At 40.6% G+C, this 22,178-nt stretch overlaps 2 protein-coding genes and 1 long non-coding RNA gene across 3 annotated transcripts in view; all 3 read left to right on the top strand.

Annotated features, from left to right (window-relative positions):
* Positions 1 to 22,178, top strand: part of LOC138945968 (uncharacterized) — a 98,032-nt gene that overhangs the window by 38,274 nt on the left and 37,580 nt on the right. The gene's annotated exons all lie outside the window — the stretch shown is intronic.
* On the top strand, positions 1,170 to 2,204 carry LOC138946031 (zinc finger protein 18-like). The gene is made up of 2 exons (XM_070317560.1): positions 1,170 to 1,473; positions 1,913 to 2,204. The coding sequence occupies exons 1-2, from the start codon at positions 1,326 to 1,328 to the stop codon at positions 2,152 to 2,154; spliced, it is 390 nt and encodes a 129-aa protein (XP_070173661.1). The 5' UTR covers positions 1,170 to 1,325; the 3' UTR covers positions 2,155 to 2,204.
* On the top strand, positions 5,812 to 10,490 carry LOC138946030 (ficolin-2-like). Its single transcript, XM_070317559.1, has 4 exons — positions 5,812 to 6,314; positions 8,262 to 8,392; positions 8,798 to 8,894; positions 9,939 to 10,490. The coding sequence occupies exons 1-4, from the start codon at positions 6,005 to 6,007 to the stop codon at positions 10,112 to 10,114; spliced, it is 714 nt and encodes a 237-aa protein (XP_070173660.1). The 5' UTR covers positions 5,812 to 6,004; the 3' UTR covers positions 10,115 to 10,490.

The raw sequence follows: 22,178 nt of genomic DNA, 5'->3' as shown, positions 1-22,178 counted from the left end.
AATTTTCAGATTTTTAATGACCAAAGTCATTAATTAATTTTTAAGCCACCAAGCTGAAAAGCAATACCGAAGTCCGGGCTTTGTCAAACATTACTTGACCAAAAATTTCAACCATTTTGGTTGAAAAATGAGGGCGTGACAGTGCCGCCTCAACTTTCACGAAAAGCCGGATATGACGTCATCAAGGACATTTATCAAAAAAATGAAAAAAACGTATGGGGATATCATACCCAGGAACTCTCATGTCAAATTTCATAAAGATCGGTGCAGTAGTTTAGTCTGAATCGCTCTACACACACACACAGACAGACACACACACACACACACACACACACACGCACACACACACGCACGCACATACACCACGACCCTCGTCTCGATTCCCCCCTCTACGTTAAAACATTTAGTCAAAACTTGACTAAATGTAAAAAGAGGCAATAGCCCTATATACCCCCACCAGAAATTATTCTCAAACGGAACGAAACCGATTCTGGTGTGTTATTCCGGGGAGAGAACCACTTCAAGTAGACTGAACTTGAATGCAGTGCTACTCTCCCCTGGACTGTCTATATGTGTATAGGTTACAACACGAGTGGTTTTTTATATGGCTTGTATTTCAGTCAAGACCCAGCGGATGAATATCATAGGGATCCACGAGCCTCTGGCGAGTGTATCCCGATGATATTCCCGCTGGGTCTTGACTGAAATACCACTGCCCTGACTCTCTTCCCACACTGTGTTAAGAAAATTTTCTTCCCGACGCTTCCGTCATCTGCTTCAGGGGAAATTCAAAGAGGTTGGTGAAGCTATTTATCTCTATAAATGAAGTATTACGAAGTGTTGCACATCGAGATAGGTCAGGTTAGTTCTGTTAGTGTCTATACTTAATGCCAATGGGTTTTTCGGGTTTGTATTTCGCGTATTTTACCCGTGAATCGGCCGAATGACGGACCCGTCGCTGCACAGCTGCAAAGTTTGTCGCTTCGAGCGCAAAATCGTGAGGAAAACGCGTCTTGTAAGTAATGCTAATACATTCTACCAAAACCTAAACATGTCTGCACCAATCCTGCCAAGTGTCGTAGTTGTAGTCCCCCGCAAACAGCTGTAATCGTAAGAAGAATGTGATCATTCCTGCAGATTTGTGTGTCGTGCACCCGATTTGACCGAATTTTTGCGTGTCGTACACCCGCTGTGACGTTTTTCACGTCGTGACGTCCACCCGATGCTCACGTTCTGTGTCGTCTCTCCGATCGTGCACTTACCTTTTGCACATGACCTTGTTTGTTTGTATTCTGATCGTCTTGGAGTGATTTTTCAGGGACAACATGGATCAGGTCATGGAAGTTGTGGAAGAAGAAGAAGCGGAGTTATCCGCTGAATTTATGGATAGTTACCTGGACATAGTCCAAACTCCAGAAAAGGAGGCAAAGGTGACACCCAAAGAAACATCGACACCCAAAGAGAAATCGACATGTAAGTTATATTTTATTATTATGTAAGCCTGTGCAGGATCATGTTTATGGGCCGCTCACACGTGGATTCTTGCACACGTCGATTCTTGTCAAAATTCAGGTTTAGCGACAACAATGATGTAGCTGTAAACCTATTGAACTGACAGCTGAAAGCAGCGATTGGCTGCACCTCATGTCAATAGGTTATAGCTACAACATTGTTATCGTTTTTTGACAATAAGGATTAACGTGTGAGCCATCTATTACCACCAGTTGACTGTAGCTGTTGTCCGTGTGCAGGTATTGGCAACGCTTGATTATGATAATATGAAAGCGTACTGATCATGTTATAGTTATAGTTTTACAATGCAACAACGGACTATTGTACCTGAATAATGTTTATATACATTCGATCTGGTTAGACTAACACAAGCTTTTTGTATCTTGTTGTATGTGGACAGCTGCTGACGATGGTGCTGGGCCTTCGACAGAGAAGCCAAAGTCGCCCAAGAAGAAGAAGACACCCATGAAGAAGAAGATGGAGGCCTCGGCTGACAAGTCAGTGCACCAGTGCCACGAGTGTGGTAAAACTTACAAGCATTACCGCACCTTGTGGGCTCATCAGCGCTTTGATCATGGTGAAGGAAAAACAAATCATGAATGCACCATATGTGACAAAAAGTTCACAAAAAAATTGATCTGACGTCACACCGCAACGTGAAGCATGACAAGATTAAGCCTTATTCATGGGATGCATGCGGCAGATCTTATGCAAGTCCTAAAAGCTTGTACCCCTCAAAGCATGTGTGCAAAGGGAAACCAAAAGAGGTGGCCTGCACCCAGTGTGGCAAGACCTTTGCACTAAAAAGGGTTCTGAGAGACCATGTCCGTTACCATCACACACGGGCAGGGTGTTCTTGAAAGGTGTGTTTTGCACACTTCAAGCACCGTGAACAGCTACGCCGCCATGTGGCGAAAGGCTGTCCAATGTCTGCATCTACTTGAGTATGCACACACATACTGCCCCAAGTGTGAAATATGCCCATGCAAAGTTGCAAATGTTACCTCCTCCTCTCCCCCCCCCCCCGCCCCCTCCAAAAAAATCTGTTGCTGATTTTCCGACGTCAGTGTTCATCATCAGTTTATGATTGTACTGCAAAAGCAGCTTGCAGATAGAGAGTACATACAGTTTTTATGCCTATACAAAGTTGCGAATTTTAAACCCCCGATTCCCTTTTGTTGCTGATTTTCCGACGTGGTCATCGTGAGTTTATGATTATACTGCAAAAGCAGCTTAAGGTCTTGTCATCATACACCATCATGCCACATTTGGCGCTGATAGACTTCATAGCGGCTGAGAAAAAATCCAACGTTTAAGTTTTTGGGACAGACGGCCGGACGGAGGGACGGACGACTAGGCTGAGTACATAGACTCACTTTTGCTTCGCATGTGAGTCAAAAATCTCTTTGTTTATAATCAATGTAACTTCTGTAAGATGTTTAAAGATCCATTTGGACAGGGGCATACCAGCTACCTGCATCGCACAGTGCAGTGTATCTACCCTAGACTGTCATGTCAACCCAACTGTGGGGCCTGGATGGAAGATAACTTTATTCCTGCCCCAACACCCCTTTGCAATGGTTGAAAGGTAAGCGAGACTAAGAGTACTTACCAAGGTGTCTTTATCCACATTGGTGGTAAGATCCGGCTATTGTCATCTCCATGACTGTGTCTGAAAATGACTCCATGCCAGTCAGAATACAAAAGAACAAAGCTATACATGTAATTCGTGTTTATGTATGGGGGATGACACAATGTAACAAGTGAGAAAGGTCATGTGCAAAAGGTAAGTGCACGATCGGAGAGACGACACAGAACGTGAGCATCGGGTGGACGTCACGACGTGAAAAACATCACAGCGGGTGTACGACACGCAAAAATTCGGTCAAATCGGGTGCACGACACACAAATCTGCAGGAATGATCACATTCTTCTTACGATTACAGCTGTTTGCGGGGGACTACAACTACGACACTTGGCAGGATTGGTGCAGACATGTTTAGGTTTTGGTAGAATGTATTAGCATTACTTACAAGACGCGTTTTCCTCACGATTTTGCGCTCGAAGCGACAAACTTTGCAGCTGTGCAGCGACGGGTCCGTCATTCGGCCGATTCACGGGTAAAATACGCGAAATACAAACCCGAAAAACCCATTGGCATTAAGTACATGTATAGACACTAACAGAACTAACCTGACCTATCTCGATGTGCAACACTTCGTAATACTTCATTTATAGAGATAAGTAGCTTCACCAACCTCTTTGAATTTCCCCTGAAGCAGATGACGGAAGCGTCGGGAAGAAAATTTTCTTAACACAGTGTAGGAAGAGAGTCAGGGCAGTGAATACAAGCCATATAAAAAAACACGAGTGTTGTAAGCTGTATATCCCATGCGTACACCAAAGACAACGTGGACCACAACAAAGCACTGTAGTTATCTGTGGTGTGTAAATAGGTGAGCCAGCGAGGTGTGTTCCCGTGACAACCCATCCCTGTCGCTGGACAGTGGTTAAGTGTAACTATACTTTCGTTGCGATGTACAAAGTCAACTCTCTCGGCCAGTGAGTTGAATTCACAGAACGTGCCATACACTTCTCTACGTCACGCTACTATCTCTGGTTAGCGCTCTAAAAGCGTGGAGGCTATCACTATAAACTTTGCCTGTCAATGTTATTCGTGATTTCCTTCACACGCATGCCGTAAACATTCAGAGCGCCTACTTCCCTTTGTTTATCTGAGCAGTTGCACACGAAAATCGTTATGTACCCGCCTTCTTACGCAATTCTAACCATCCGCCTTCTAACTCTCGAGTCCATCAAATGTTGCTGTACTTTGCCATACCTGATTTGTCTAGCACGTGACAAAAATCCATTTATTGATTTGACTCTGGATTGTTGATCGTTGAGCCACGTGACCCCAAAGGCTTCTAAAAATCAGATTGCTACGACCATCTTGGACACATTCTAAGATAAGTCAAAGCAACACTTCTTTATTTTTTGCTGTCGTGTTTCTTGTTTGCCCCTTTTTTAAAAGCCAATAGGTCAAGTTTCTTGTGAATGTGTTGTTTTGTCCTGAATTAAACGTGACAAAACTTGAATTAACCTTCCTTTGTCTTTGCTTTTGTTTAATTCATATTCAGACGGCTGGTTAAGTCTACAAAAGAATGCACGTTTATGTGCGTTCAATCGTAAAACAATCAAGAGAATTCCGACTGAAATGGATCAATGCATGAATGTTATTCGTAGTTTTGACGAAAATATTACATTTGGCTCAGATCTACAGCCTCAACACCAGCTCACGGGAAATCAACTGGACATGCTTAGGGTACATACCAGTGACAAAGCTCAGTTATTAAACAGAGGTAATTATAATATAGTTTTTTTAAAAGGTAGCTAAACTTTTGAACTTCAGTTTACAGTACATTTTACAAGTTCTTCTTCTTCAGCGTTCGACAGTTGTGTCCCTCATAATCTTAGGCCTCCTCGCGCCCCCTAATTGGCGTAGAGGCGCGTCCCCCGGGTGGTGGATGGGGGAGCCTTCTCTACTAACTTCTGAGAGAAGGTCGCATCACTCTCGATGCCGTGAACCTAATTAGGATCTTTTTCTTGTTTCTTCTCTATTTCTGCCTCCCCAAAGTCCTTTTACTTTCCTTTTCTCACCCATAAAATTCTTCACTTATTACCCTTGTTAAGTGGTTCTTGTATAGAATATAGTCAATGTTTGTAAAGATTTTAGTCAAGCAGTATGTAAGAAATGTTTAGTCCTTTGTACTGGAAACTTGCATTCTCCCAGTAAGGTCATATATTGTACTACGTTGCAAGCCCCTGGAGCAATGTTTTGATTAGTGCTTTTGTGAACAAGAAACACTTAACAAGTGGCTCTATCCCATCTCCCCCCTTTCCCCTATCCCATCTCCCCCCTTTCCCTCGTCGCGATATAACCTTCGTGGTTGAAAACGACGTTAAACACCAAATAAAGAAAAGAAAGAAAGAAAGAATCTTAGGCCTGCTGATCGTATCAACTCGCAAGTTCGGCGCAGATCTTCCACAGTTCGTTTTACAAGTGATGCTATTCAATTCCTGAACAGTCTTCTAAATGTTTGAACAACACCTCTAAACGCTTCTTCGGCCTTAAACTCGTCTGTCAGCTTAGACACACGAAAGGCCGACAGCTATTCGTTGCAGCTAACGGTCCTGCGTCACTGTCAATTTTACATATCACCATAACAACCAATGCACAGCTAGCTCCGCAATATGAGCGGCAAGGGCGGGCGTGTATATCATTCAGTCACTTTCTGCCATGGGAATCAACATCAAATCTACAATCGTTCAGAATTATAGTTCGAGGTCCTGTCAGGATCTTCGCGGTATTTTTTTATGCACAACGAAAACATTTTGTAGTTGGGACTTCTGTTTGTGTGTTTAAACTGAAGAGTGCAGATGGGATATTTGACTTTCTTATCAGTTGGTTAATCTGTTACCCGTGTCAAAAATGATGTCAATTCTACTCATATTGGCCGGCCTCCTTTTCTTAGAATGTGAAACTACAGCCGCAGTAGAAACTTACACGTACACTAACGTTGGGCAAAACGACAAAGTTTTTACTGAAGATGTTCTTTTCGAGTCACCAGCCAGAAACCCTCTGAATTGCGCTCGGCAGTGTAACCAACATGAGAGCTGTGTGACCTTCACCATTGATCAAGGGATCTGCAGAGGTCACGCTGTGCTGGTGACCTCGAACACTACCGCTGTGGCTGCTCCCGGGGCACAGTCCTTTGCCAAGAGCAATTACATAACGAAAGGTGACGTGATTTCAATCTTATGAATACAACTTGACGAAAAGAACCCCTCAGTGTGAAACACTTTTAAGGGAAGTAAGCCAAGATTTCCCATATTTTCAAATATGCGAGCTCGAAATTGTAGACAAGAATCTCTTACATTCTTTGATAAAAAGACGATTTCTTTTTAGAATTCGTCCAAGACAACCACCGTTTTCTACTAAAACTGCAACCGTCTGTTCAAAGTAGGTAATGCAATTTGAATGTTCGTTAAATCGCTACATGTAGCTGAAGTGTATTTCTTTGAAATGACCGAATTCGTGGGATAAAAGTGATGTTCGACTACTTTGAAATCTACCCTTACCAGTAAATAACGTCCTACGTAAACTTAAGGTTGTTTCCAGTACATTAATATATGTAAGAACGTTTTGTGAGATCGGAAGCTGGTGCAACAAAGAACAAGTATGCTCAAGTTAAAACTTACTGTCACCACTTATCATTTATTTTTATTACATTATGTGCATATATTTTCACAAACAACGGTGGTCGTGGCATTGCATATGTTTCGTTTCAATGACACACCAGTATTCCTCGGTCACTTTGTTTTTTTTTTAAAGAGGAGCATGCTGCAATTGGCAATTTTTTCAAATGAAACTGCCTGTTAGTGGTCTCAAATAGACCTGTGCAAAATACAACCTCACTAAAGTTTACCTTTGATTTGAAATATCCTTTTACAATTGAAAGGATTATGGAGAAAAAACCCAACCCAACAGATGATATTCACTTTTAGACAGAAAAAAACACACAGTATTGTCACCATAAGGCAAAACTGGAAGTTAAATAATTATATTACGATGAAATGGTTGAAGCTGATAGTTATTACGATTTCATCGTTCACAGGTTACATGCATAAACTGATATTACACAGGACAAAACTATCCTTTTCCAGGACTGGGTTTTTGTCAGCGTCTTATTCTCTTCGATCCTTCAATCTTTCGGTAGCTGATGCAAAAGAAATCAACTATTTTTGTATATGGCTAGTGTCTGTCTAATTAAACTAAATATGATCTGAAATTAATGTATCTGTTCATGGCCGCAAAGCGAACGACCCCAGTGTCAGCAAGACATACACAAAAGAGCAAAACAAAACAACATGTTCTTGTTAGATAATTGGTTTGACTTTCTCCTCGTATGTCAAGGTTAGCAAGTTATGCCTATTCTGAATTTCCGTCAATGTTTTAATTGGTTCCTTTAGATTTTGTCAGCTCGATTTTGGGGGTACCCATATTTGGAAGGCGGTCATGTGACCTCTGTGAAAGAAATCTTTTATCCGAAAAACGTGCCAGACAGTCAAGTTAAGTGCCTTTAATGGCAAAGAAAATGTTTGAATGAATGACACGGGAATGAATGTTTTAGTTGGGGTACAAAAATGTGTTTTTGCCGAGTTAAGATCATCTCCTGAATCCAAAAATATAGTCATTTGCTGTGTTTGGAATTCAAACTAAGGCCCCCCCAAAAAAAGGTCTGTTTACGGTAACATAGGCCAAAAAAATAGGGTCGGTAGGTCGGGATTTTTTTTTTTTTTTTTTTTTTTCTCCAAAAAACCATATTTTTACGTTATTTTGCCAAAAAAACAAGATTTTATTTTTTTTTTCCCAAATGCCAAAAAAAAGTCTAGGGTCGCGCGAAAAAACTAGGGTCGGTCGGGTTACCGTAAACAGACCTTTTTTTTTTTTTTTGCCTAAACAAATATCAAGAAAATCCATTTGATGTAAATCAGGTTCATTTGGCTTGTATTCCCAGGACAATGGGTCAGCGTTATCTCGGCTGCAGAGTTTCGGCCACTATGATTTACTAGGCTTGGTCAAAACAAATGTTGTGCGTTCTGTTTCCTTCTGTTAGGCTAACAGATTGACAAAATGTATTGATTTCGCTTTACACGACTTGTTTTATCTGTTATGCGCAACACAGCAATCAGACCCAGGGATTGTGTGGAGGTTAAACACAGCAAACATGAGAGTGGCGTGGTCACTATCTATCCTGAAGACAATAGCCCGCTGAAGGTCTACTGTGACCAGGACACTGATGGTGGGGGATGGCTGGTAGGTGTCACACACACACACACACACACACACACACACACACACACACACACACACACACACACACACACACACACACACACACACACTTACATACACACGCACACACACGCGCGCGCATTTTGAAAAAGAAAGATAGTGAAAGAATGTGAGAGAGAGAAAGAGTGTGTCTGTGTGGTGTGTGTGTGTGTGTGTGTGTGTGTGTGTGTGTGTGTGTGTGTGTGTGTGTGTGTGTGTGTGTTTTGGTGTGCATGTTGATGTGCGTCTGTGTGTGTGACGGAACTTGATATATTAGTGTCGCGGACATTTTGTTTCGTTTCGTACGCACTAAATACCTAACCTCATTTGAATTAAGAAGAATACGTGCAGAAAAGTTTAAACTGGCTATTCAACCCTTGCTTGCAGGTATTTCAGCGAAGACAAGACGGTTCCGTTGATTTCTTTCGAAACTGGACAGAATATCAGACGGGGTTTGGCGATCTTCTTGGAGAATTTTGGCTGGGTGAGTTTATCGGGGTAAAGAATTATAGACAATGTTCGGAAATGCCTGAACCTTCTTTTGTAACATTGGACAAAAGCAAAACTTTACATTTTTTCCCCTTAATAATGTACCTTTAAAGAGTAGGGTATTCTGATGTGTTTCAGATTTTTAAAAAATAACTGAAACCAGCGTTTATGAGAAATTGACAAACAAAGACGGGCAACTAGTAATTGGTGTCGGACGTTACGTTGGACACAGGGAAGTTAGCCACAGAATATTGACTGTTCAGCAGATATCTCTGAAACTCCACCAACTGAGCTACCGGGCCCCTCTCTGGTCACAAAACACGTTGGACGTTACTAAGGACACACCCACTCACACACACACACACACACACACACACACACACACACACATATTGCTGTGTGTGTGTGTGTGTGTGTGTGTGTGTGTGTGTTAGTGTGTGTGTGTGTAAGTGAGTCTGTGTCTGTGTGTTTGTTCGTTCTAGAAATACACGATAAAGATCGAAAATGTTCCTCTTCCGGCATTCATGTGCCGAGTTCAATACTTGGGGCCTTTGCCTTTTAAGTCTCTGCACACAAAAGTCGAAGGATAAGTCAGCGATTCCTCTTTTCTTTTGTTTATTCCGGATCACTGATAACCTACCTATAGCTATCTCAGTTTCAAGGAGGCTGATGTATCATTAGGTATTTGATGACCAGAATCGCTAATAGCGCCTGATTAGACGCTTATGACGGAATCGGGTTGATGTGTGTTGGTGCGTGTAGAACTAAATGTGACCCTCCACCACGGAATGAGTCCCATGTCACCTCGCGCGATTCTGCGCTAGGCTTAAAAGTCCGGGGAGTGTCTGGTAACAGTGTGAGGGTCACCTTAGTCACAGGCTTATAACTCAAACAGTTTTCGCTCTTTTCTAAAACGGTTTTCACCACTGGATAGAGCATAATAAACTCTCTAGGAAAATGTGAACATATGAACATCATGCAAAGGTGACATTCCGTGGTGGAGGGTCACAAATGAACTGTGTGTGTCCATGCTTTCCAGGTCTTGACGCTCTGCACTTGTTGACGTCCAGACAGAGGTATGAATTGCGTGTTGACCTGATGTCGTTTGAGGGCACCGAAGGCAACATCACCTACAGTAACTTCAACATCAGCGACAGCAGCGACGGCTATCGACTGGGTTTTGACAATTTCACCGGAGGAAGTGCTTGTACGTAACGATTTCCACGTAAAACAAACGTGTTTTTTTGTTTTTTTAGAGTTAGATACCCCCGCCTGACATCCGACAGCGATTGACCCCGAAAAGCGAGTTAGCTAATATTGAGCTAATATTGTGTCTGTGATAATCTCAGAATGTGTTGAAACAAGTGTGAAAAAATGAGATAAATAAATGCTGAATTTATTATACTGGATTTTGAATATGATGACATGCCAAGATTCAGATAAACGAGGGTTGGGTCATTGAATGGGGTATCTGACCGGTCAATTACAGCCACATGATCTATTTTGGAAGTGGTATTACTCCCTTGTTTACGTTTGTTGTAATGGTGTGTTTCTATTGAGTTATTGTAACGTGTCCTTCCGATATGGCTGGAAATAGCGTAATTACATGACGTTTTGGTAGGCTATAATTAGATCAGTTTCTCACTTCGCATGAACATATTTCCTGGAGCATTCGATCAATTTTTACCCAAAAATTACACAATTACACATAAAAAAAGAACAATTGACCGTGACATTTTTGCACAGACCTGCAAAGCGTACCATTACCGTAATGCTGAAAAATCAGAAGAGGTAAGAGTGATAGTACTCTGAAAATCATGCGCATTTAGTGATATCAACGCGCTGTTTTAAAGTGTTCACTGGCGATAAACGTCCAAATTTAAACATGTTCACTGATGAATCAAGATTAAATAACCTTGATGAGTTCAAAATGCATCTTGTGAAGCCAAACATAATTCATCCGGTTTAAATGTCCCAGTTTGTTCTGTGACAAAGTCTTCTGTTGGTGTCTGGTTCATTTACAACAAACGTAAACTCGTGGTCTTGATAACCTTGAAGAAAAAACAAACCCCGTCTACTTACAGATGACAGTCTGCAATATAACAATGGCGAGCAGTTCTACGTGTGGAACTTAAACAGCACGAACACGTCCCACGGAACCTGCTACGAAAGCCCGCAGGGATCATGGTGGGGCTGGCACACGTATGCTGACGCCAACCTGAACGGCCACTACAAAAGCAACCGGACCATCGCACTGGACGGACTGTGGTGGTATTTCTTTGATATGTGTCACTCCTTGAAATTTTCAGAATTGAAGGTGAGACCGATGTAGATGTAGGATGTGTTCGGTCCAGTTTCAAGGAAGTAATTATGTTGTGTTGCTTTCGACGCCTTTTTAAGTAAGAAACCATCATACAAGGGCTAAAAAGAATAAGCTTGTCACGGGATAGATGAGAAGCCTAACTTACTTTAAAAACATTTATCAAAAAAATGAAAAAACCTCTCGGGATATCATAAGTAGTGAAGAAGCCAAGATTTCTGGTGAATTTAACACTAAGAAGTCGAAGAGACATTCGCTGTACTGTCAGACACACCTGCAATTATACACTCATAAATGCTTCGTAATTTTCATAATCAATTTAATCAAAGTAGATAGAGGGAGCAGGCAAAACCCGCACGAATTTAAGTACTCAAAGCTGTAATCTAACAATATTGTTTGAATAGAAAACTTCAATAAAAAAACAAAAACAAATAATATATATTATTTTGTTTTTAAAGTAAGTGACCCTTACATTTAATCATTACAATGTTTGGCCATATCATCGAATACAAACTTTTGTTGTTTGTTGGCCTAATGTATTTACATCCTTATTTTTAGGCTTGTTCTCCGAGTGGTGTCATGTGACAAAAAAACCGATGTCCTCATTTGTGATAACATGTTGACATTTGAGTTTTTTTCACCTTATCTTATAGCTTATGTTTTCTTATTTTCACTTCCTGCTACAATCAAACAAAGTTTTTCCACACCAGTTTGGCTGTCGTTGGTTGGGAAAATGTTGTTGGTTGTAGTGTGGTGGTGGTGGTGGTGGTGGGGGGGGGGTGAGGAGGTAGCGATGCTAGGGAGGGTTTTGACTAAATGTTTTAACATGGAGGGGGAATCGAAACGAGGGTCGTGGTGTATGTGTGTATGTGTGTCTGTGTGTGTGTGTGTGTGTGTGTGTGTAGAGCGATTCAGAGTAAACTACTAGACCGATCTTTATTAAATTTTACATGCGAGTTCCTGGGTATGATATCCCGAGAGGTTTTTTCATTTTTTTGATAAATGTCTTTGATGATGTCATATCCGGCATTTTGTAAAAGTTGAGGTGGCACTGTCACACCCTCATTTTTCAATAGAATTAATTGAAATTTTGTCCAAGAAATCTTTGACGAAGGCCGGACTATAGTATTGCATTTCAGCTTGGAGGCTTACAAATTAATTAATGACTTTTGTAATTAAAATTATTTTTTATAAAACTATCCAAAATTACGTTCATCTTATTCTTCATCATTTTCTAATTCCAAAAACATATAAATATGTTATATTCGGATTAAAAACAAGCTATGAAAATTAAAAATATAAAAATTATGATTAAAATTAAATTTTCGAAATCAATTTAAAAACAATTTCATGTTATTTCTTGTCCGTTCCTGATTCCAAAAACATATAGATATGATATGTTTGTATTGAAAACACGTTAAGAGAGTTAAAAAGAATAGAGATATAGAAAAGCGTGCTATCCTCCTCAGCTCAACCGCTACCGCGCTTTTCTGGATTGTTAATTTCACTGCCTTTGCCACGAGCGGTGGACAGACGATGCTACGAGTGTACGGTCTTGCGGAAAAAAATACAATGCGTTCAGTTTCATTCTGTGAGTTCGACTGAGCTTGACTAAATGTTGTATTTTTGCCTTACGCGACTTGTTTTTGGCTCACGTAAGTGTACCCTATGCGATGCTAACTTTTGTCTGTCTGTGCGTGCGTGCGTGCGTGCGTGCGTGCGTGCGTGCGTGCGTGCGTATGTATGTATATGTCTGTGGTAGAAACTTTAACATTTGAAGACGTCACAACATTTGAAGACGTCACATTATGACGTAAGAGGGTTAGACGTCACGCGAAGGAATTACTGAAAGTCTCGGTCATTGTTATTTTGCCGAGCGGGCCGAGACTAGTTTTTTTCTTCGAAATCGGCCATTCAGATCTAGATCTAGTGTCTCGCTTTCTTGCACAGTGTCACCTATGCCGCTCACTGTGTGTGTGTGTGTGTATGTGTGACGAAGTGATTGAGTTTGTGTTACTGTTTGTCGATTTCTTACGTGAGCCTTGAAGGCTTCGCCTCTTGTTCTTCTCTAGATGACAATGAAGGTGAACATTGTAAGCTCGATCAGTATTGACGCGAGTCGCTCTCGTCTTCTCTTTGAACAATAAAAACTTGCAATCCCTTTGTGCAGTTTCTTTGTCTGAGTATTTTGAGAACAAGTTCATCGAGTTTGAAATTACAGGATGTGAAATGAACAATGACTGTTATGGTTATCATATGGGAAACGACAGATTTCCATATGTGCAAATTTCACAACTACACACATTTATTTTTCATTTGTCCCCGCTCCCATCCAAATGGTTTTCCGGGATTTTCAATTTTGTCAAATATTTTATGATGAGAGAGCTTTGTTACAACTAGGAAACAGACGCGAATATATTAGAGTTTTAATTCATCTCTGCAGAATAATGTATGTTGTCAGAGCAAATTTAAAACGGAAATTCGAGCAGGAAATAGCAGTATGATCTAGAAAAGCAATATAAAAATGCAGAGTGTACAATGATGAAATAATCAAGCTTCTGATGGGAAGGGGGGGGGGGGTTAAAGCCAGGTACAGGGTGACCCAAAAAAAAGAGTACCCAAACAAAACGTCTTAAATTGAACAAAAATAAAGCAATCTTCATAAAATTTATTTACACACACAAGTAGCCTCTGCATGATTTGCACAGAAAATTTTAGCGTTCTAGCTTGTCTTTCAGGAAAGTTATGCTCATTCTACAGAACATGCTCCAAATGGCCTCCCCCGGATTTAAATCCCCCAGATTTCTATCTTTGGGGGTTCCTGAAAGACAACGTCTACAGGAACAACCCACAGACAATCACAGAACTCAAGAGAGCCATCACAACAACCATTCGCGGAATCTCGCAACAGGAGTGTGTGCGGGTGATTGATAACTTTGCGCGGCGAGTTCAAGTTTGCCTGCAGCGGCGCGGAGGCCATTTGGAGCATGTTCTGTAGAATGAGCATAACTTTCCTGAAAGACAAGCTAGAACGCTAACATTTTCTGTGCAAATCATGCAGAGGCTACTTGTGTGTGTAAATAAATTTTATGAAGATTGTTTTATTTTTGGTCAATTTATGACGTTTTGTTTGGGTACTCTTTTTTTTGGGTCACCCTGTATATTTATTCTTTAGACTGCATCACTATTACTGATCGAACCACCGAACAAAGCACGATTTCGTCAATTGGTCGCCCGCTTTTGCATCAAACCAGGTGATATATTTACTTTATCTCCAACTAGATGAATACCCGCTTCGCCGGGTACCCGGCTTCGCCGGACCCCTTCGCCGGGCGCACCGTACGCGATTGACGCCACACGAAGGAAGGGAGATAAACGCGCAAAACACTGGAGAAGATAAGGAAGAGTTACTGGGAATGGATGTACAGAAAAACCATAAAAACCAAAATCGGTTCAGCGCTGCTCGCTGAGAGCACGTGTTGAAAATTTTCATCGACCAGATTGTGTCCGGGGTCTACCTGAATATGCCCACCAAATTTGAAGCAGATCCATCGAGAACTTTGGCCGTGCATCGCGAAGTGACAGAAAGACAGACAGACAGACAGACACACACAAGCCGTATATAGATATAGATTGCATATTATGTACAGACAGATTTTCCTTTTCAATGAAAAATAATCTGTTATACATCTATGTGAGATTTCTGTGTCCCCTCCAAGCATGACCCCATAGCACTGAGGCAAAAGGAAATGTATCCACTGGTTTGCTTTTCGCTTCAACAGGCAATAATCAAAGCATAGAATACAGCCAGAAGTTGCTTCTTCCTTTGGCGTATACCTGGGATTCTAAAATCGAAATTTGAAATTTGCTACATGGGTGCATAAATACAACAGGACTGTTAAAAGAAATATGAATAAAATAAAAATACACAAAAATACACCCAATTGTTTCTGTAGACAGACATCTGAATTTACATTGAAAAAGTTCTGTCTGCTTAAGACAGTTGCTTAATAAGCAACGAAGCCACAAGCTAGCAAACCCACAGACCAACCAAACAAGCAGCCAATAATCAAGCTACGCCAACAAGCAAGCCAATCAAAAAAGTCCTTCAACCGTTCACCCACTGTCTTGCTCTCCCATGTACACCCTTGCTCACTGACTGACTCACTGGCCTACTCACCCACTCTCTTGCTGACTGCTCACTCACTCGCTTTCTCCCTCAATCACTCACTTGCTATAATCATGTTCACATTGCATAAACAAGCAGCAGTTACAAACACACAAATTATCGTATCAACAAATCATGGTCCAAATAGTCACTGGTAATGGGGACAGAAATAGAAATTTAGCATAGCAACTAAAATTAATTGAAATTGACACACTAATCTGTTATAATGTGAGGATGAAAGTCGCTTGTTCATTTCAATGCTTGTTATTCTCTCAGGTGCCAGCAGATTGGTTCTGTGTAACTCTCAATTTTACCCTATTATGCATGCCGTATACATTCAGAGCGTCTACTTCCCTTTGTTTATTAGAGCAGTTGCACACGAAAATCGTTATAATAATAATAATAATAATATGGGAGATTTATAGAGCGCTTTACATTCTCTAAGCGCTTTACAATGACAAACATACATATACATACAAAGCAAAGCAAACAAGTCGCGTAAGGCGAAAATACAATATTTAGTCAAGTAGCTGCCATTTTTCAGCAAGACCGTATACTCGTAGCATCGTCAGTCCACCGCTCATGGCAAAGGCAGTGAAATTGACAAGAAGAGCGGGGTAGTAGTTGCGCTAAGAAGGATAGCACGCTTTTCTGTACCTCTCTTTGTTTTAACTTTCTGAGCGTGTTTTTAATCCAAACATATCATATCTATATGTTTTTGGAATCAGGAACCGACAAGGAATAAGATGAAAGTGTTTTTAAATTGATTTGGAACATTTAATTTTGATAATAATTTTTATATATTTAATTTTCAGAGCTTGTTTTTAATCCGAATATAACATATTTATATGTTTTTGGAATCAGCAAATGATGGAGAATAAGATAAACGTAAATTTGGATCGTTTTATAAATTTTTATTTTTTTTTTACAATTTTCCGATTTTTAATGACCAAAGTCATTAATTAATTTTTAAGCCACCAAGCTGAAATGCAATACCGAACCCCAGGCTTCGTCGAAGAATACTTGACCAAAATTTGAACCAATTTGGTTGAAAAATGAGGGCGTGACAGTGCCGCCTCAACTTTCACGAAAAGCCGGATATGACGTCATCAAAGACATTTATCAAAAAAATGAAAAAAACGTATGGGGATTTCATACCCAGGAACTCTCATGTCAAATTTCATAAAGATCGGTCCAGTAGTTTAGTCTGAATCGCTCTACACACACACACACACAGACACACACACACACACACGCACATACACCACGACCCTCGTTTCGATTCCCCTCGATGTTAAAATATTTAGTCAAAACTTGACTAAATATAAAAAGCATGTGCAGCAGCATTCAGCACACAAGTGAACAACGAAACACAGGGAGCGAGTTTTAGCGTCAACTAAGGTGACTCGAGTCGAACCGGAGGTCGCAAAAACTCGGTCCGGTACGACTGGAGTGACGTCACCGGTTAACCAACTTTCAACCTTGCTTCCTGCGTAGGGTCTCTCCAGTTCCAAGATGGCTGCCAAGGCGAGGTGAGAAACTTCTGCAAATATTTTTTGACAAAGTTACGGATTGTGAGAAGACATTTGTTGTAAATCACTTAGCCTTTCAAAAATTAAGGATACTGGGTTGGATACTGTCTTGGTTTTAATGCATTTTATTTTAGCAGTGATGTTTATTTTGGGAAGAAATGAGGTCAACAGGAGTTTGGGTGCGATTTCGGCTCAAATGTACTTTAGCGCCCTGAACTTTTACCCGGCTGTTTTGCGCTCGATTTTTACGCTCACTTCTTCATTGACGTTCGAATCGATAGTTCGATGTTTTGGCATTACATTCACATCAACAATAAAACAGTACTGCTTGTTCATCATCGTCGTCCATCAACTCTCCACAACAGTAAATCCGTAACGCGCTTGTCGCCATCTTGTTGCAAGGGACGCGACTGGACACAACCCAACAGCGTTTCCGCGAAGAAAAAAACCAGACATGCGCAGTGACCCTACCGTAGCTCAACCCTGTTCCTCGCGAAAACTCGCTCTACAAGCTGCAAGCATACTAACACAGGCAAAACATTCAAACATTCAAACACCTGATTCAAAAATGCACCATGTTGAAATAAAATTAATCAAAATACTGTGTGAAGAAGTGTGTTTTAAGGTTTGATTTGAAGGAACAGAATGTTTGGCAGTGTCGGATAGAGTAAGGGAGAGAGTTCCACGCAACGGCAGCTGAGTGGGAGAAGGCTCTCTGGCCGTGCTGTTTGCGACTAAAAGAAGATAGACGGAATATTCTAGTGTCTACAGAGGAGCGGAGGGATCGTGAGGGTGTATGGAGTGTGAACAGGTCAGACAGGTAGGATGGGGCTGAGCCAGATATTATTTTGTAGCAGATACAGCAGCACTTATATTGGATTCTCAGCTCTACAGGGAGCCAATGAAGTTTCTTTAGCAAGGGGGAACAGGACTGGGACCGAGGGGCTTTGCAGACAAGCCGGGCTGCAGAATTTTGAACGCGCTGCAAAGGATGGATGACAGACTGAGGACAGCCAATGAGAACAGAATGTTATGTACCCGCCTTCTTACACAATTCTAACCATCCTCCTTCTAACTCTCGAGTCCATCAAATGTTGCTATACTTTGCCATACCTGAGGTATAACCAACTGTTTTATCAAATTTGTATGCATTGATTTTTTTTAATCTGCACTCTAAAACAATCTTTTCCGATTTTTCATCTTTTTGACGCCAAAAGCCGACTGAAAATCAGCGTGCTACATGTACGACTAGGCAAAAAAACAAAAAAAAATAGGTGTGGTTACGGTAACATAGCCAAAAAAAATAGGGTAGGTAGGTAGGCAATCACTTTTTTTTTAAACTTTTTTTTCTAATGTGTACAAATTAAACCTACTTGACAGGGAAATAAGTGTGCGACTCGGGCGCTTTCGCTTTCATTGCGTTTTTTGCACTCGTTTTTTTTTGTTTTTTTTTGACAAATGTAATAAAAAGTTATAGGATCGGCCCCTAAAAATAGGGTAGGTAACCACACCTATTTTTTTTTAGGCCCTATCAGATGGACACATTCTAAGATAATCAGTACCTTTGTCACTACGGATGTGCGAACGGTTAAGATAGAATCTGGTTTTGAGTGTGTTTCCTGTCTCTCCAATATATTGGGCATTTGGGCATTTGTCACAAAACAACATGTATATGTTGCATATTGACGAACGAACGCACGAACGATCGAACGAACGAACACTCGAACGATCGCTCGAACGAACGAACGTTCTGAAATATTTCATCGACATTCTTAAAGATTATATATAACTGGCTTCCAAAATTGCCTGAAACTTTATCATTACATTCTTTTAAAACCTTCGCGGAAACTCTTTTGTTGGGCGTTCAAAGATCTGATATTTACACGAACTTCAGAGCGCAGAATAGAAGACAATGTGAATTAATAAGAGGTTCCTGGGACAAGTGTCCGGGTGCATGACACCATAACAATAATGGAAAGACCGAGGCATTTGCTGCTGGATTTCCGTTAAGATCAATGCCATTTTGTTAGCCTATTTAGCCGCATCATATTCTTATTCATGCCTATTGGAAAAGAGATTATGTCAATTTCGTTACACTTGATTCAATGAAGTTATTTATTCTTCGTCCAATCTCGTTTATGACTAAATGTAAAAACGAACAGACTACCAATTTGTTATCAATTTATTTCATTTTTGAGTCACTTGAGAAAAAGTGACTCTATGTAATCGGTCAGTGTTAGTCTGTCCGGCCGGCCGGCCGTCCGGCCGGCCGTCCGGCCGGCCGTCCGTAGACACCACCTTAACGTTGGACTTTTCTCGGAAACTATCAAAGCGATCGGGCTCATATTTTGTTTAGTCGTGACCTCCAATGACCTCTACACTTTAACGATGGTTTCGTTGACCTTTGACCTTTTTCAAGGTCACAGGTCAGCGTCAAAGGAAAAATTAGACATTTTATATCTTTGACAAAGTTCATCGGATGTGATTGAAACTTTGTAGGATTATTCTTTACATCAAAGTATTTACATCTGTAGCCTTTTACGAACGTTATCAGAAAAACAAGGGAGATAACTAGCCTTTTCTGTTCGGCAACACACAACTTAACGTTGGGCTTTTCTCGGAAACTATAAAAGTGACCGGGCTCAAATTTTATGTGAACGTGACTCATTGTGTTGTGAATAGCAATTTCTTCCTGTCCATCTGATGCCTCATATAATATTCAGAACTGCGAAAGTGACTCGATCGAGCGTTTGCTCTTCTTGTTTCAATTTTAATTCATTTGTTATCAGTTTTGACTAAATTTTTTAACATAGAGGGGGAATCGAGACGAGGGTCGTGGTGTATGTGTGTGTGTGTGTGTGTGTGTGTGTGTGTGTGTGTGTGTGTGTGTGTGTGTGTGTGTGTGTGTGTGCGTGTGTGTGTGTAGAGCGATTCAGACCAAACTACTGGACCGATCTTTATGAAATTCTACATGAGAGTTCCTGGGAATGATATCCCCGGACGGTTTTTTTCTTTTTTTCGATAAATACCTTTGTTGACGTCATATCCGGCTTTTTGTAAAAGTTGAGGCGGCACTGTCACACCCTCATTTTTCAATCAATCAATCAATCAATCAATGAGGCTTATATCGCGCATATTTCGTGGGTACAGTTCTAGGCGCTCTGCAGTGATGCCGTGTGAGATGAAATTTTATACGGCCAGTAGATTGCAGCCATTTCGGCGCATATTTACCTTTCACGGCCTATTATTCCAAGTCACACGGGTATAGGTAGACAATTATTAACTGTGCCTATGCAATTTTGCCAGGAAAGACCCTTTTGTCAATCGTGGGATCTTTAACGTGCACACCCAATGTAGTGTACACGGGGGTTGGGTTCGGACACCGAAGAGAGTCTGCACACAAAGTTGACTCTGAAATAAATTTCCGCCGAACCTGGGATCGAACTCACGCTGACAGCGGCCAACTGAATACAAATCCAGCGCGCTACCAACTGAGCTATATCCCCGCCAAATTGATTGAAATTTTGGCCAAGCCATCTTCGACGAAGGCCGGACTTCGGTATTGCATTTCAGTTAGGTGGCTTAAAAATTAATTAATGACTTTTGTCATTAAAAATCTGAAAATTGTAAAAAAAATGTTTTTTTATAAAACGATCCAAATTTACGTTCATCTTATTTTTCATCATTTTCTGATTCCAAAAACATATAAATATGTTATATTTGGATTAAAAACAAGCTCTGAAAATTAAACATATACAAATTATGATCAAAATTAAATTTTCGAAATCAATTTAAAAACACTTTCATCTTATTCCTTGTCGGTTCCTGATTCCAAAAACATATAGATATGATATGTTTGGATTAAAAACACGCTCAGAAAGTTAAAACGAAGAGAGGTACAGAAAAGCGTGCTATCCTTCTCAGCGCAACTACTACCCCGCTCTTCTTGTCAATTTCACTGCCTTTGCCACGAGCGGTGGACTGACGATGCTACGAGTATACGGTCTTGCTGAAAAATTGCAGTGCGTTCAGTTTCATTCTGTGAGTTCGACAGCTTGACTAAATGTTGTATTTTCGCCTTACGCGACTTGTTTGTTAATACAGTGGAGGCAGCATTGTCACACCGCCATTTTTCAATCAAATTAAAGCAATCTTCACCAAAGCCCGGATCGCGCGGACTGTGGGATTACATTTCAGCGTGGAAGTTTAAAAATTAATGAATTAGTTTGGTCATTACAAATCTGATGAAACTGATTTCATCTTATTCGTTATTATTTCTTGATTCCAAAAATAAACAAGTCGCGTAAGGCGAAAATACAACATTTAGTCAAGTAGCTGTCGAACTCACAGAATGAAACTGAACGCAATGCAACGCAGCAAGACCGTATACTCGTAGCATCGTCAGTCCACCGCTCACGGCAAATGGCAGTGAAATTGACAAGAAGAGCGGGGTAGTAGTTGCGCTGAGAAGGATAGCACGCTTTTCTGTAGCTCTCTTCGTTTTAACTTTCTGAGCGTGTTTTTAATCCAAACATATCATATCTATATGTTTTTGGAATCAGGAACCGACAAGGAATAAGATGAACGTGTTTTTAAATTGATTTCGAAAATTTAATTTTGATAATAATTTTTATATATTTAATTTTCAGAGCTTGTTTTTAATCCAAATATAACATATTTATATGTTTTTGGAATCAGCAAATGATGGAGAATAAGATGAACGTAAATTTGGATCGTTTTATAATTTTTTTTGTTTTTTTACAATTTTCAGATTTTTAATGACCGAAGTCATTAACTAATTTTTAAGCCACCAAGCTGAAATGCAATACCAAAGTCCGGGCTTCGTCGAAGATTACTTGACCAAAATTTCAACCAATTTGGTTGAAAAATGAGGGCGTGACAGTGCCGCCTTAACTTTCACGAAAAGCCGGATATGACGTCATCAAAGACATTTATCAAAAAAATGAAAAAAACGTCCGGGGATATCATTCCCAGGAACTCTCATGTCAAATTTCATAAAGATCGGTCCAGTAGTTTCGTCTGAATCGCTCTACACACACACACAGACAGACAGACACACACACACACACACACACACACACACACACACACACACACACACACACACACACACACACACACACACACACACACACACACACACACACACGCACGCACATACACCACGACCCTCGTCTCGATTCCCCCCTCTACGTTAAAACATTTAGTCAAAGCTTGACTAAATGTAAAAAGAAAGAT

Source organism: Littorina saxatilis, linkage group LG13 (genome assembly GCF_037325665.1).
Source record: "Littorina saxatilis isolate snail1 linkage group LG13, US_GU_Lsax_2.0, whole genome shotgun sequence".
NCBI lineage: Eukaryota > Metazoa > Mollusca > Gastropoda > Littorinimorpha > Littorinidae > Littorina > Littorina saxatilis.
The sequence above is the reverse complement of the archived record's forward strand: the minus strand, read 5'-3'. Positions and strand labels throughout refer to the sequence as shown.

Excerpts from the sequence above, each read along its gene's own strand:
- LOC138946031 (XM_070317560.1), top strand. The coding sequence starts at position 1,326 with ATGGATCAGGTCATGGAAGTTGTGGAAGAAGAAGAAGCGGAGTTATCC. Across the intron at positions 1,474-1,912 it reads ACCCAAAGAGAAATCGACAT|CTGCTGACGATGGTGCTGGG; the intron begins GTAAGTTATATT and ends GTATGTGGACAG.
- LOC138946030 (XM_070317559.1), top strand. The coding sequence starts at position 6,005 with ATGATGTCAATTCTACTCATATTGGCCGGCCTCCTTTTCTTAGAATGT. Across the intron at positions 6,315-8,261 it reads GAGCAATTACATAACGAAAG|CAATCAGACCCAGGGATTGT; the intron begins GTGACGTGATTT and ends TGCGCAACACAG. Across the intron at positions 8,393-8,797 it reads CTGATGGTGGGGGATGGCTG|GTATTTCAGCGAAGACAAGA; the intron begins GTAGGTGTCACA and ends CCTTGCTTGCAG.